This window comes from Lineus longissimus, chromosome 1 (genome assembly GCF_910592395.1).
Source record: "Lineus longissimus chromosome 1, tnLinLong1.2, whole genome shotgun sequence".
Taxonomy (NCBI): domain Eukaryota; kingdom Metazoa; phylum Nemertea; class Pilidiophora; order Heteronemertea; family Lineidae; genus Lineus; species Lineus longissimus.
In genome coordinates this window covers 5576230-5589268 of record NC_088308.1, presented here as the reverse complement: position 1 = coordinate 5589268, position 13039 = coordinate 5576230, and the positions used below count along the sequence as shown (strand labels likewise).

At 40.8% G+C, this 13039-nt stretch overlaps 1 protein-coding gene across 4 annotated transcripts in view; it reads left to right on the top strand.

Annotated features, from left to right (window-relative positions):
- The window catches only part of LOC135486453 (Ig-like and fibronectin type-III domain-containing protein 2), a 31521-nt gene that overhangs the window by 2354 nt on the left and 16128 nt on the right, over window positions 1-13039 (top strand). For all 4 annotated transcript variants that reach the window (XM_064769254.1, XM_064769270.1, XM_064769261.1 and 1 more), the window contains exons 2-19: window positions 319-403; window positions 693-820; window positions 2353-2449; window positions 4776-4910; window positions 5727-5777; window positions 6248-6376; window positions 6819-6980; window positions 7161-7312; window positions 7905-8073; window positions 8444-8734; window positions 9047-9204; window positions 9673-9871; window positions 10263-10403; window positions 10813-10968; window positions 11258-11409; window positions 11650-11860; window positions 12134-12250; window positions 12775-12924. In XM_064769254.1, coding sequence (XP_064625324.1) covers window positions 358-403; window positions 693-820; window positions 2353-2449; window positions 4776-4910; window positions 5727-5777; window positions 6248-6376; window positions 6819-6980; window positions 7161-7312; window positions 7905-8073; window positions 8444-8734; window positions 9047-9204; window positions 9673-9871; window positions 10263-10403; window positions 10813-10968; window positions 11258-11409; window positions 11650-11860; window positions 12134-12250; window positions 12775-12924 — 2644 coding nt within the window. In that variant the 5' untranslated portion in view covers window positions 319-357. The remainder of the gene's footprint in view (window positions 1-318; window positions 404-692; window positions 821-2352; window positions 2450-4775; window positions 4911-5726; window positions 5778-6247; window positions 6377-6818; window positions 6981-7160; window positions 7313-7904; window positions 8074-8443; window positions 8735-9046; window positions 9205-9672; window positions 9872-10262; window positions 10404-10812; window positions 10969-11257; window positions 11410-11649; window positions 11861-12133; window positions 12251-12774; window positions 12925-13039) is intronic.

Here is a 13039-nt window from a genome sequence, read left to right as displayed (position 1 = left end):
AACTACCCCCCTGGACCAAGGATGAGCACGGGTTGGCACCCACCGATAATCTGTGAGAATGGTTGCGTGGTCATTAGCTGGGTGGCTGGCATGGAAAAGTCTCGTAAATAGTACATATGTTCATGCAGCAGATGATATCGTAAATCGTGTACATGTTCATGCAGATGATATTCCATACATGTATGCAGATATGCACATGCAGGATGCATTCTTTTCTTTGGTCTTTGATTGAAATTGATGATTTGAATAAAAATGAATAAGAAAACCTGAAAATTGACCTAATCTATAAAATCCTTTTGTACTATTTTTGTTTTCCAGAGTTGAGTTATCGTGATCTGTCCAAGATTCCAAACATCCATGATGAACCAGCATCTTTTACTGGCTTTACTATTGGCCTCATCAGGTGAGACCAAAAATATCCTACATATTGTGTAAAAAATTAGAGGAAAACATTCTAAATTTAACAGGGTTATTTAGCATATTTTATTGCTCATTTCTGAAAATTATTGTGTACTGATGGGATCCAAGTGAACTGGGCACATACACAACAATTAACGAACTTGTGATGGAGCAACTTAAGATAAAAAAAGAAGTTGTCCTTGTTTGCGTAAGACACCTCCTTTGAGACCCTCAGGCCCTGGGAGGGGGATACAGCTCAGCGAGGTTTACCATATCTTCTCTTTGTTTTCCAGGCTTTGTCCATTGCACCCATCTTACACGTCAGAGGCCGTCCTTCGTCACAGAGCCGCAGAATTTGATCGTGGAGAAACAAGCGTCAGTGGTTCTCAACTGTACCATACAAGATTTAGGGAGTTATTCAGTAAGTAGAGATGAAGAGACTTGTGTGTCGCACAAACAGGCAATTCTTGTCGCTGCGACCTGCTTCAATTAAGCGCTGCCATGTGCGACAAAAAGATCTCTTCTCTGCATGTGAAACCAGTAATTGTAGTGTTTGACATTGACAGCAGGTTGCGCAATCACCGATTCTTGTCACAGTCACCTGTGATCACCAACACAGACAAGTGATTTTTGTTGCGGGCAAGTATGTGATTGTGATCACAGATTGTACAGATCAGAAATGACCTATATGGCATAGTGCTTCACGCCTATAGATCCAGGGCTCTCCACTATGTGTCTGTTGATGCGTATATCATAGAGTGGACCAATTCAGTCTGTTGATGCGTATATCACAAAGTGGACCAATTCATTTGTTCCATTTTAGCGCTCGGTCATAATACAGACATAGATACAGTGTTTAATATATTCATCCGTTGTCGTCGTGTTTCCATCTGCAGCTGGTGCTTGAATTTCAGGCAGAGTATGTACTGACATATTCTGTCCGAGTAATGGAACATGTGAACATCTGGCATGGTGTTTTCATTGTCTGTCTAAACATAGCAAATAACTGGTTTTTATCCCCTTGATGGAATCGATTTTATCGCTTAACTAAAAAGGGGACATGGCTATGATGATCAAGAATTAATAAAGACTAGTCTTCATTGACTCTTGGTTTAACCGTCTGATCCTATCTATGGCTATGCATCTCGATGATTGAGTATCTCATTGACGTTGTCTGATCAGGCGTGTAAAATCAAACGTTTTGATTTGAAAATCACGAGGTTAATGGAATAATGCAATACAGCCTCAGGGGTCATCAGGTGATTCTGTTGACACTGTTATCATAACGGTATGGACTCGTCATTCAGAGATATAATTGTGTGAAGTTATAGTGTAACTCATGATCAGTTGCTTAGGCCAAGGGGATTGCACCGTGTATACATAGACTTAGCAGATACTGGGTAATGCATTTCACCAGTAGCCACTAAATTAATTCAATGTTTCACACAATGGGGTCGCCGGGAACTTAAAGTACTTAGTAGTGGACGAGTGGCACATTTGAATGTGATTGACATTACTCTCTGCAAAAAGTTGAAAGTTGTTCCTTCCTTCATTCCAAGTTCATTCTTGTCCCTTTGCGTTTGCACTTGTGAGCATGTCACGGGGTGCAAGTCACCCAGCTTGGTTTTGTCCCTAGTGACCCATTCTTTTGGCCAAGGAGGAGGTGTTTTACGAAAGCAACACTCCACAACACTCAAAAAACAAAAAAAAACAACAAAAAAAACACTCCACTTGGTTTGAAGTTATTGTTTGCCCTGGCATGGTCACCATGGAAAGAAGTTTTAGGGTCCTGTTCAAAACTATGGTGACTTCCCCACTGTCACAAACATTTTCTTAGTCCGTGTTCAGATCAGTGGACTTACAATACTTTTGCTATAAATCTGACACCTTAATAGTCACCACTGGAACACACCACTGACAGGGGTAATCAAATAATGTATTCTATCATTTCAGGCAACATGGCGCTACCTCGACCATGACATCACAATATCAGTCAACGAGACGATTTATGCATCACACAAGGACCATTATAAGATCCTCCGTCCTCCTGGTAGGTATATTTCATCAAATTGATATTAAATGCTCAGTCGAACTTCTTACCAAGCCTAACTTCCATTCTAATCCTTTTTGGAACAGTTTCTGTTAATGTGCTGAATCTCGGCAGCTTTTTGACATGTTTGAGTGGATTGATTACAATCTAAGCCACCAAGCAACTTAAGGACCATATACAAGAACAGTCATACAATATGACTTAAGGTGAGTTCTGTGCCCCTTTGTCATTGTCGGAAGTCGTTTGGAAATGAAACACACTATTTCCAATCACATACCACGGACCTGGACCATTCAGCTCTTTGCCTCACATCACACCACAATCCCCACCTAACAGACTCGTAGCACGCTTATGCATAGTTAATTTATTGCATTGATCTGACTGCAGAGCAAGCCTCAATCTGGTTTGGTCCAGTGCATTCAAGTACGGGACACACTATGCACATACAGGTGTTTGAATAGTGGACGTCTTCTTATCACCGTGGTGACCATCTCGTTTTCATCGGCCATGAAGTAACTTTCAATTGGGTTGATACATTAAATATTCAGCTTATATGTGTGGTCTATTAAGATTTCTAATTGTTCAATGAGTAATATTATTTAGGGTTCTTTTATCAGTTTTCAGGAATAATGCATCCATTGGCATTGGACCTGTGAAAGCTGTACATTTGGTCCACTTATAAAAAGTCTAAATATACAGTTGCGATATACACAGCTTCTGTAAATATTTATTGTGAAATATTGATCAGTCGATGGCATGTGTTACGGTACTCTGAGTCATGAAGCTGTTACATTACTGGTGTGTGACCCAGTAAATGTCAGCTTCTGAAAACCTGATTATAGTGAATAAAACACATGCAACGATCTACGTATTCTCGACGTTTCGTGTATTTGACACTTTTTCAAAGAGATACAGAATCAAAAGATCAACCAGGTTTTATACAAAATTTAACAGAGATTCTGGTTTGCGCTATGCTACGTCTTAACATACGCCGTCAGTATCCTCGTGTCGTGATGTGCTTCTGAAAACCTGGACATTTTTCAAGTATAAAACAAGTCCAACCCCATGTGTATATATCCATCCTTCACCGCCGATAAACTCCCCCCCCTCCTGTGATGTTGGATAGAAGAAGGGTAACCTGTAGTACACACAAATTTTGCTAACAAAGTTTTGTATTTTCAACTTAATAGGATGTGTATAGTAGTTGACTTATGACCCCATGTTTTCCTTCAGCCTTTACACCCTTGGTATTGATCTTACAGTGTGGAATCTGCTCCTCGCCTGCTTTGCCCCTAAAATAGAAATATCTGATCACTTTGGCCAGCTTTCTGTTAGATAATTGCTTGGAATTGCCATATTTAATTTACCAGGTTGTTAAATATTGGACCATTGCGGTTCCTGCTCAGTCATAACATTTACAAAGTGGCCGTTGCATCCATTATGCACATGGTTACCAAGGAAGCATATTAGGCATGGCGACATGTTACCCACGGCAACCACCGAATAAATACTCAATGGCCATTTCAATCAGGGCAGTGGATATGCTGGATCTGAAACACTGTTTCTCTGAATGTCAGTCATGCAAGGTTAATCACTCCGTAGAGCTGCGTAATTATTTGCGATTAGCAGCGAAAGTGTTTGTTGATTTAGCAAATGGAAGTGATGAAGCAATAGCAACATTGGTGATTCAGGGGGAATGATGAAATAGTACCTGTGATGGAATTAATTGGAAAGAAAGAAAGCAATGTCCTCTGATTTTACAGAAGAGGAAATGACAAAATAGTAAATATGACCCGTCACATCAAAACCAGGCCCATGTCGCACAGAAGATGAGCCTAAATAACACTGGGAGGTAATGAAAGAAATCGATGTCCTCAGATTTCACTAAAGGCAGACAACCTGCCAAGCTCAGATGCGCCTGGTTTTGCTGTGACGGGTCACAAATGACTTGGTCTTTCAGACTGAGTCATGTAGTGAGACGACTTGTAACTTAACCTGTTTTTAGATTAAAAGGCACAATGATGTAATGGATTGAATTGGTATTTACTGTATCTGTTTCAACAATATCCTTGTTGCCATTCTACCCAGGCATGCCCAAGAATGAGGAAAAAATGAAAAGAAGAATCCAAAACTCAATTGAATATTTCAGGCCTCTGCACCACACAGGACCAGGTCCAGTTCAAGTTCACTCCAGAGCAGAGTTCTTCCTGCATATATTGTGAATGTCCTGCCTCCACTTCCAATGTTTGCAATTCTCAAGATATAACGAGTCCATCTGATATTTGTTGTGAAATCTCACTCATCTTTCCCCTGTTAAATCTTTCAGTATCAGAGACGAAAAAATCCCATTCGAATTGGTTTCTTGAGATCAAGAACGTCGACGTGGGTGACATCGGGTACTATTCTTGTGAGGTGGATGGTATTCCTGGCTTGCTGCAGGTCAGCTTGATCAAGCTTGAAGGTGAGGAAAGTTAGTCTTGAATTAAAAACAATGCCAGGGCCCGCATTTTAGAGCCACTTTGAACTTGGATATTAAAAGTCTGAAGGAAGAGAGGCCTCTCAGTTGCACTAAATATACACTGTTTTACATGTTTAACAGTGCGTGCGCCCAAATTAAAAATCTTCGCCGTCTTTTTTTTTGGTTTGATAGTCTGAAGTCTCATGTCTCAAGACTTTACCTTGTCAGTCCAGCGGTAATTGGAGCATAGACTGTCTGGAGATATAATGGGTGCTGCTATATTTGGTAACAAATTGATATCCTGTCATGAACAGTGTACATACAGGCTGTAATTGTACAATCACGTGAGATCCCGTATTATTGGAAAAGATGTCTCAAGAACTTGTCCATTATGATCAAATCACAGCCTGTCTCATGACACAATGGATGTGCTCATTTCCACCTGACAATAACTATTACTTAAAAATAATGGTCTTTACGATCTTTTGTGTCTGATATTGACCAGCCAGTCATTTCGTAATCTTTATGCCAGTTGGAAATTTGATATTTATAAAGAGCGTCTGGCGTCTATATATATTATTATTGTAGTGTGCATAATTGATTATCCTACACGCATTGGACGGGGAGGGGGGGGGGGCAATAAACTATAGAATTGTATAGATTCGTGGTGATGAGTCCATCGATTTCTCACTACTCATGTTGGTTCATTGACCAGTCTGTTTCCTTGGAACCAAAAGAAGAAAGTAATTATCGAAAGTACATGTCGTTAATCCCCATAAACTCAACTTAATTAGATGATAAAATTTATTACCATTCTAGGTGTTGCTGCTCCACCAAAACCTAACGTAGTACAAAAAACCAATTACACAGGTAGGTTGTCGACATGACGTTTGTTAGCTTAGGCAAATCACTTTATTTAGTTGTTACATCCTCTGAATGCTAGGCTAAACTGTGGGAGGTTTTCACTTTGTGGATACCAGGGCAAGCAAAAGACTAGCTCCACCCTGGCGGTTTTGGTGAGACAGCCAACTCCAGTTCGGTATCAATTCCTTAAAACTCAGAAAGAGATTGCTAATTTTCTCATTGTAAGGAATAAAAAACTATGATCAATTGTTGTATAGTTCAAGCTCCTGTGAATATTATAAACATGTAAGTTGTAACACTGTTTCAGGGCTGGGCTCGAGGCTATTTTCTGTCTTAAAGGCTGGCACAGATATCAGATTGAAAACAAAGTTTGTAATGCACGGTGTGCCACAAGGTTCAGTTTTAGGACCTTTACTATTGTACATCTAATCTAAACAGCCACATTGTTGTGTCAATTCTGAAAAACTTTCTTCCAGCTTGTTGCAAGAAAGATAAGGTGATGAAAACATGTTTACCGATGTGCAGCCCACACACTTTCGACTCTGAAACATTCCACTATGAATTGTGCCACAAAAATCTCTCAGCTATTCTCAACTGTGGTTCAGGTGAGACAATCTTAAATGTTTCATTCCATATCCATTTCAGCTACTTCAGTTTCGGAAAGAGATTGTGACATAAATGTCCTAGTCCTGAGGTTCTAATTTAACTGATTGGAATTGTGATTGACGAGATCATTGGGTTTAAGTACATTTATGTGCTTTGAAAACAAGAGGAAGATGGAGAATGTTCCTAAATGGGGAACAGAGTAATCTGAGCCGGAAGTGATCAAAAATCCTTCTCAGTGTGTGTAATGGTCTGCTAATAACCTGTGAGTTGCAAGTACCTTCAAGAATTTAAAAAATTTTTGACAAAATGAACAAAACTTTACTTGCTGAGAGCCATAAAACCTAACCCGTATTCTTTTCTTGGAACGGATTTTCTCTTGAAAATGATCTATCACACTGACAGAAAAGAAATGCATAAGCTAATCCGTTTTTGTCTCCACAGATGGCAGGAATCACGTGCCATGCTGTAGGCAGCGCCAGGTGCCAGACCAGTGTCTCGATCTCTGCCTGAACCAGGTCAACTTCACCGACTTCACAACGCACATGGCCAAAGAGTGTTACGACAGGATGAAGGATATCACCGAGTGCTTTGCTGAAGGCCAGGGTGAGACAATCATTCTATTCGTTGTCCCCTGTCTGTTTCTAACATGCTTTGAATCCTTCTCGTTGCAGCAATTTTATGATGGGTGTTGCTGTCATTGGTGAGATATCCAAAAAAGATACCCTCTGATGAAGATTCTAGCTGAAGTAACTCCTGATTGTCTCTCTCCTGTTCTTATTTCAGTTGCCCTACCAGGACCACCTGTCAAAATTCACTCCAATGCAGTCAGTAAGATGTCGGTCTTTGTTGGCTGGGATATGCCTAAGTTCAACAAGGAACTGGTCACAGGCTACAGGTTGTTCTATGCCAAGGCGGACGCTACTCATTTTACCGCTGTAAGTTATTTCAGATTTGTAAAGTTTTGGAATAAGTTGGCATTGAGTATGACAATGAGATGTAATCTTGTCACCACTTCATTTTGTGACAGAAATATCAAGCGTAACAGACTATAGGAATAGCCAATTTAACAGTAAAATGATTTAGTAGTGAAAGTGATTTATGTTAAACTCACCCTGTGTAGCTGGAAATTTATTATGGCTGACAACAGTGCGAAATCATTTTAAGTGTCACTGGTAGCAATCTCAGTTCCATTTCACAACAAAGTTTAATGGTCCCCGTGAGCATGATTGAGCGTTTTGAAAGTGTAGCCACATGGATACAGAACCTCTCCAGAAATAATGAGGTACTGAAAAATGCCGCATTGATTGAGGGGTATCCTTATTACAGGTATCAAATTCCATTTAAATGGACTATTTTGGGCCAAAATAAGTTTCCTTAGTGCAGATGGTATCTCCCCAAAAAGGTGTCTGTTACCTAGGAATCTTAGGTTACAGAGCAATAGAGTAGGATCTTAGTAAGATCCCACTGTATTGCTCTAATAAAGATTCCAGCACATGGCCCTCAATTGTTTCCAAATCCTTTTTCTAGACCCCTGTCATCCAGCAGTTGTACCACATCCTCACCAACCTGGAGAAGGACACCTTCTACAAGATGTACGTGCAGGCTATCAGTAATCACGGCTCAAGTCTACCTTCATATCTAATCAAGGTGTTTGTCAAGGATATTACGCCTGTTGACGGAGGCAAGATTGTCATGGGTATGTTACATCTTGAGTTTAATGACCAATTTGTTTGAGACGCAACAAGTAAGGTACGATCTACCAGGACGTGTTGTCCAATGACCAATTTGGCGGGTGTGGTTGAAAGGTCAGGGGGACAGACATTCAATATAAACTGTTCATATACTTATACAAAAAAAGTAAGATTTAATATATGTTAAGAATTGAAAAGGAGTCGCTAAAGTCAATTGGTGCCCCACTGTAGTAGCAGGCAACTGACTTTGACTAGTGATAATGAAGAGATAAGATAGAAGAAGCAAAAATGTAATTTGATCACGAAAGACTTAAGAATTGTCTTACATGTTTTAGCTTTATATCCACTGTGAAAATGTCGTATTGCCTGTTCCAGATTGCTGCAAGATTAAAGGCGTGTCCAGCGCGTGCCAACCTATCTTGTGTGGTGGTCCAAACACTCAAACTATTGACTCGGGCAAAATGATGGACTGCGTCGGAGATTTCCAGAAGTCTTTAAGTTGTTACTCTGGAGGACGGGATCATACGCCCTGCTGTCTGTCCAAGGGCGTGCACGCCTCGTGTCTGGACTTCTGTAAGGGAACGGCGTCACCAGTTTTGGATATCAATCACCTGATGTGTGTCTCGTATATGAACGATATCTCAAACTGTCTGATGGAGGGACTTGGTGAGTTGTTTACACTTTGAGGAATAGGGCTATTTTGAAAAATGTTACAGTACTGTTTTCTTCTTTTCAGGATAGATCTATCAGTCTTATAATAGAAGAAAAAAACTCGAAATTTCGTCCTTTTTGACTTAGTGATTCCAACAGCCGTTTTGCCTCAAGATGGTGGTATGAAAATAATGGAAGCAGGATATTCTGATCTCTTTCATGGCATGGTTTGTTTGTTTTTAAATGGATCTTTCCTGGTCAACTGCACACTTTACCGCATATTGTATGCAAAAAGTGTTTGTAAAACTCCTTATTTTTGTTTGCAAGGCATCCTCCCTGCTGCTCCAGAAGACATTTTGATATCGGCAGTAACCATGGACAGGGCTGATATTTACTGGAAACCTCCCGCTACTCACCCGGAGCGAGTTATGCACTACATCATCAAATATAAACCCAAGCACAGTAACTTGTTATTGCCAATGGAGGTATGTGTGTTATCCGTCTCGGAATGTCACTTTTCTTGATTGTATGACGCTTTTACTTGATGGCCTTGTCCTTTGAACGTGACATAGAACTGAAATACCTTGTGCCAATGGTAGGGCAAGCAAAAGACCCCACTTATGTAAACAGTGGCTTGACAACCCCGCCCTGTTGAAAGACAGAGCCACTAGGTCAGTAAACCCTATGAGTGCCCAACTGTTGTGGCATGCGAAAAGTTATCAAGAGTGGTTTATTCTGCAACGGGATTTTAGATTCCCTGGTTCTTTTGTCATGTTTATTGACTCATAATGCAAAATTATACTGTAAAAAAAGCCCTGAAGATGGACTGGAACTTAAAGGTGTTTAAAAATCTGACTTGGTTCCATTTTTGTTTCTGTGCGGAGAAGTGTTGCAGGCATTTTTCAAGGGCTGTTGTGAAAAAGTACTCTCATCTATGTTTGAAATGATTTCAGATTCGTGTGGACAACAGAACACTGAACACCACCCTGAAAAACTTGACCAAAGGCACTCTGTATGAAACGTACGTGTTGGCGGGGAATTCGGCGGGAACAAGTCCACCATCGTCTGTGGCTAACTTCCTGACATACAGCTACCACCCAGACTCTGGTATCGTACTTCCCCCAGCACAGAAAGCGCCCTACAACGTCACAGGTAAAGCACCTCGTAAACAGGCAGTTTTTGTTGCCGTGACCTGCAATCATGATCGCATGCAATAAAAATTGCTTGTTTGCAGTTGTCATCGCAGGTCCCAGGATTCTGTGATTGCAGTGACCTGATAACAGTTTAACCTGCAGATGAGAGATCTCTTCGTCGGGTGTAGCGAAAAAAAATTCTGTCATCCTCTGGGGCGTACTTCGAAAGATACCCACCACGGACCATAGGCTCCTTGTTGTCAACTCTTCATGAATCAGATTCCAACGAGGGGGCCTATCAAAAACTCGGTACAAGGATTCTCTACACATGTACCAGTAATTGAAATTCCCCCCTTGGAAGTGCCAAAGATTATGTTGTTACGCATACAGTTTGAAATTTTTCTTTTCAGAATGCTGTATTGAAAGGAAACTAAATAGTGAATGTCTGCCCATGTGCTCCTTTAAGTTGGACATCACCATTTTAAACCGTGTGCCCTCATTCTGTAAATCGGACCTCGCTGCCACTAAGACTATTCTAGCCTGTGGAACAGGTGAGATAACTTGGGATCAAACGGTTGCAAGCACATTTTTAAAATGCTGTAAAACGGGATGAATTGAAATTGTAAAATAGGCCACCGAACATGGTGATACTGTGATTTGGTACGAGTGTATAATGGCAAAGTTCGGCAGGTTGTAAAAGTGATCAAAAAGTGAGTGATTGCTGTTAAATGGTCCCAAAAAACGTGTATTCATTTTTGATGCTATCTGCAAAGTCTGTTTAATCAGCATTGCCCTACTTTACTCCCATTACGATCAGGAAATTCACTGAAAACGATCAAAATAAAGAGAATTTGCCAACAGCCCGAGGAAAATGCTGCATGTGTAGTGTTGCTATTTCAGATATGGCATTTTAAATAATATCTATCTTAAACCAGTCACCCAATCTGTAAATCTTTTCAGATGATCGTGATCACACTCCGTGCTGCAAACGTGAGCAAATTTCGGCGAAATGTCTGGAGACCTGTCGGATGACCCATAGCGGCACATTGGACGTGAGTCATAAGGAATGTTTCATCAACATGACCACGATCTACAAGTGCTATGAGGAGGGGAATGGTAAGAGTTTGGGAAATGTCAGAATAAGAGAATACGTAGTAGAACCTCTCTATTAAGGACGCCCCGGGACTGACAAGTGCTATCCTTAATAGAGAGGTGTCCTGATTAGAAAGGTCAAATTGAATGGAAACAACCAATTTGGGACCAAAACTGGTGCCCTTGATAGAGAGGTTGTCCTAAATAGAGAAGTGTCCGCTAAGGGAGGTTACACTGTATAATGTAGACTGCCTCATTTTTTCGTGTCTTCATCAAAATCATCTTTCCTAAAAATGTTGATTCATTCTTTCAGCACTGCTGCCCCTACCTCCTCGAGACCTCAAATTCAAGTCTGTTACTGCACATACCATGAGCATTTCTTGGATGGAGCCGGCAAAGGCACCTGAGGGTGTGTTGTTCTACATAGTGGAGTACAAAAAAGATGGGGAAACAGAATGGATGCAGGTAGGCTCATGGTTTTGGGGAAGCTATTGCAAGAAACTTTATACTGCTATTATTACTGATAGAATTCCTCCCTGGGGGTCTGAAGAGGTGTTGGGTGTTGTTCTGGCTGAAAGAGTTATAGGCTAAGACAGTGAGGGATAAAATATCGAAATGATTTATTGATTGATACAGGATTGATACAGTAATTCTCTATACATTTTTTGCTACAGTAATTCTCTATAAATTTTCATTTTTGTTTAGGAAAAGACAGTTCAGAAAGAATTCACCGTGCAGCACCTGAAACCAGACTCAAGGTATTCGGTCCGAGTTAAAGCCGGGAACAAGTATGGGACGAGTCTACATGGAAATGCGATTGGCAGTGAGCAGACAAATGCTGAGGCGTCTGGTGGTACCACTCCTACGCAACCACCGCCACCAAAGCCTATCACAAATGTCACCCAAGATATATCAGGTAAGACCAGTAGCAGGGCGTTTGCACACCGCACCTTTCAGGTTCCAATCTAATCCGAGATACGCATCAGTGGGCCTGGAGCTTCGTGGTATCAAGGCACTGTGAGCCACCACGAAGAGGAGTTCTCTCACTTGAGGCATGACGTCATCCTGTTGCTAAGCCACTTTGGCCTTCCACAGTTGTCTCAAAATCTAGTGCATGCTGACAGAAAACCAACTAATTTGATTTCAAATTCAAATCTCACCAATACGTAATATGATATTCACTTTTCAGAGTGTTGTGCCAAGAGCAGTGTCAGTGACCCTTGTAAAAAATTGTGTACTGGTGCTCGGCTTGGAAGTATGCTTCAGTGTAAGAATGACTTTAACAAGATTATCTCTTGTGCTGCAGGTAGGTTCATTGACATGTATTATTCTTCTGGATAAATTATGCTCTAATACACATGTAGCACTTAGCAAATTTAGCCGGTTGCTCCCGACGGAAATTAAAACCACAGCCCTTTCTCCTCCAGTACCAGAAACCTGGGTGTATTTCAGCAAACCTTCAAAATAGAACACTGTTCTTAAAGAGCACAGTGTATTAGAGCACAGTGTTCTATTTTGAAGGTTTGCTGAAATACCACTCTAAAGACATGCAAATGCTGACTTTTGGATCAATATCCACGTATGATTTGTCACTATTTGAAGATGCTCTGTATCTCATTCATTTTTTGGAGTTCAAAGATGAAAGAGATATTATTTTGTGCGTCTTTAGTCCATCTCCATGGTGAATTAACAAAAAGTATTGAAATGCCAGAACCTTGGAATGCTCAATTTAATGATACAATGTTTGGTAATTCTGGTTTTTCATATTTTTGTCCTTATACATTTTTGGTATTATGTGTCACTCATATGTGTTCAAACTTGTCGTTCTAGATAAACGAGATCATAGCAAATGCTGCAAGAGACGCACTGTACCCTCCTTCTGTATCAAGTACTGTCGAGGAGAATCAGCTGACCAGCTCACAGCCTTGGCCTGTGCTACCCATCTCGAGCAGATAAGGGGATGCTTCTTCGAGGGATACAGTAAGTTTTGACATCCTCAGGTCTTCCGAGTAGTTCCAAGGTGGCAGCATAGATGGCAGCACTGCACTGGGAATCAAAGTTGATGCTGTCACTTCTTTATGTCGATCCTGGTTTT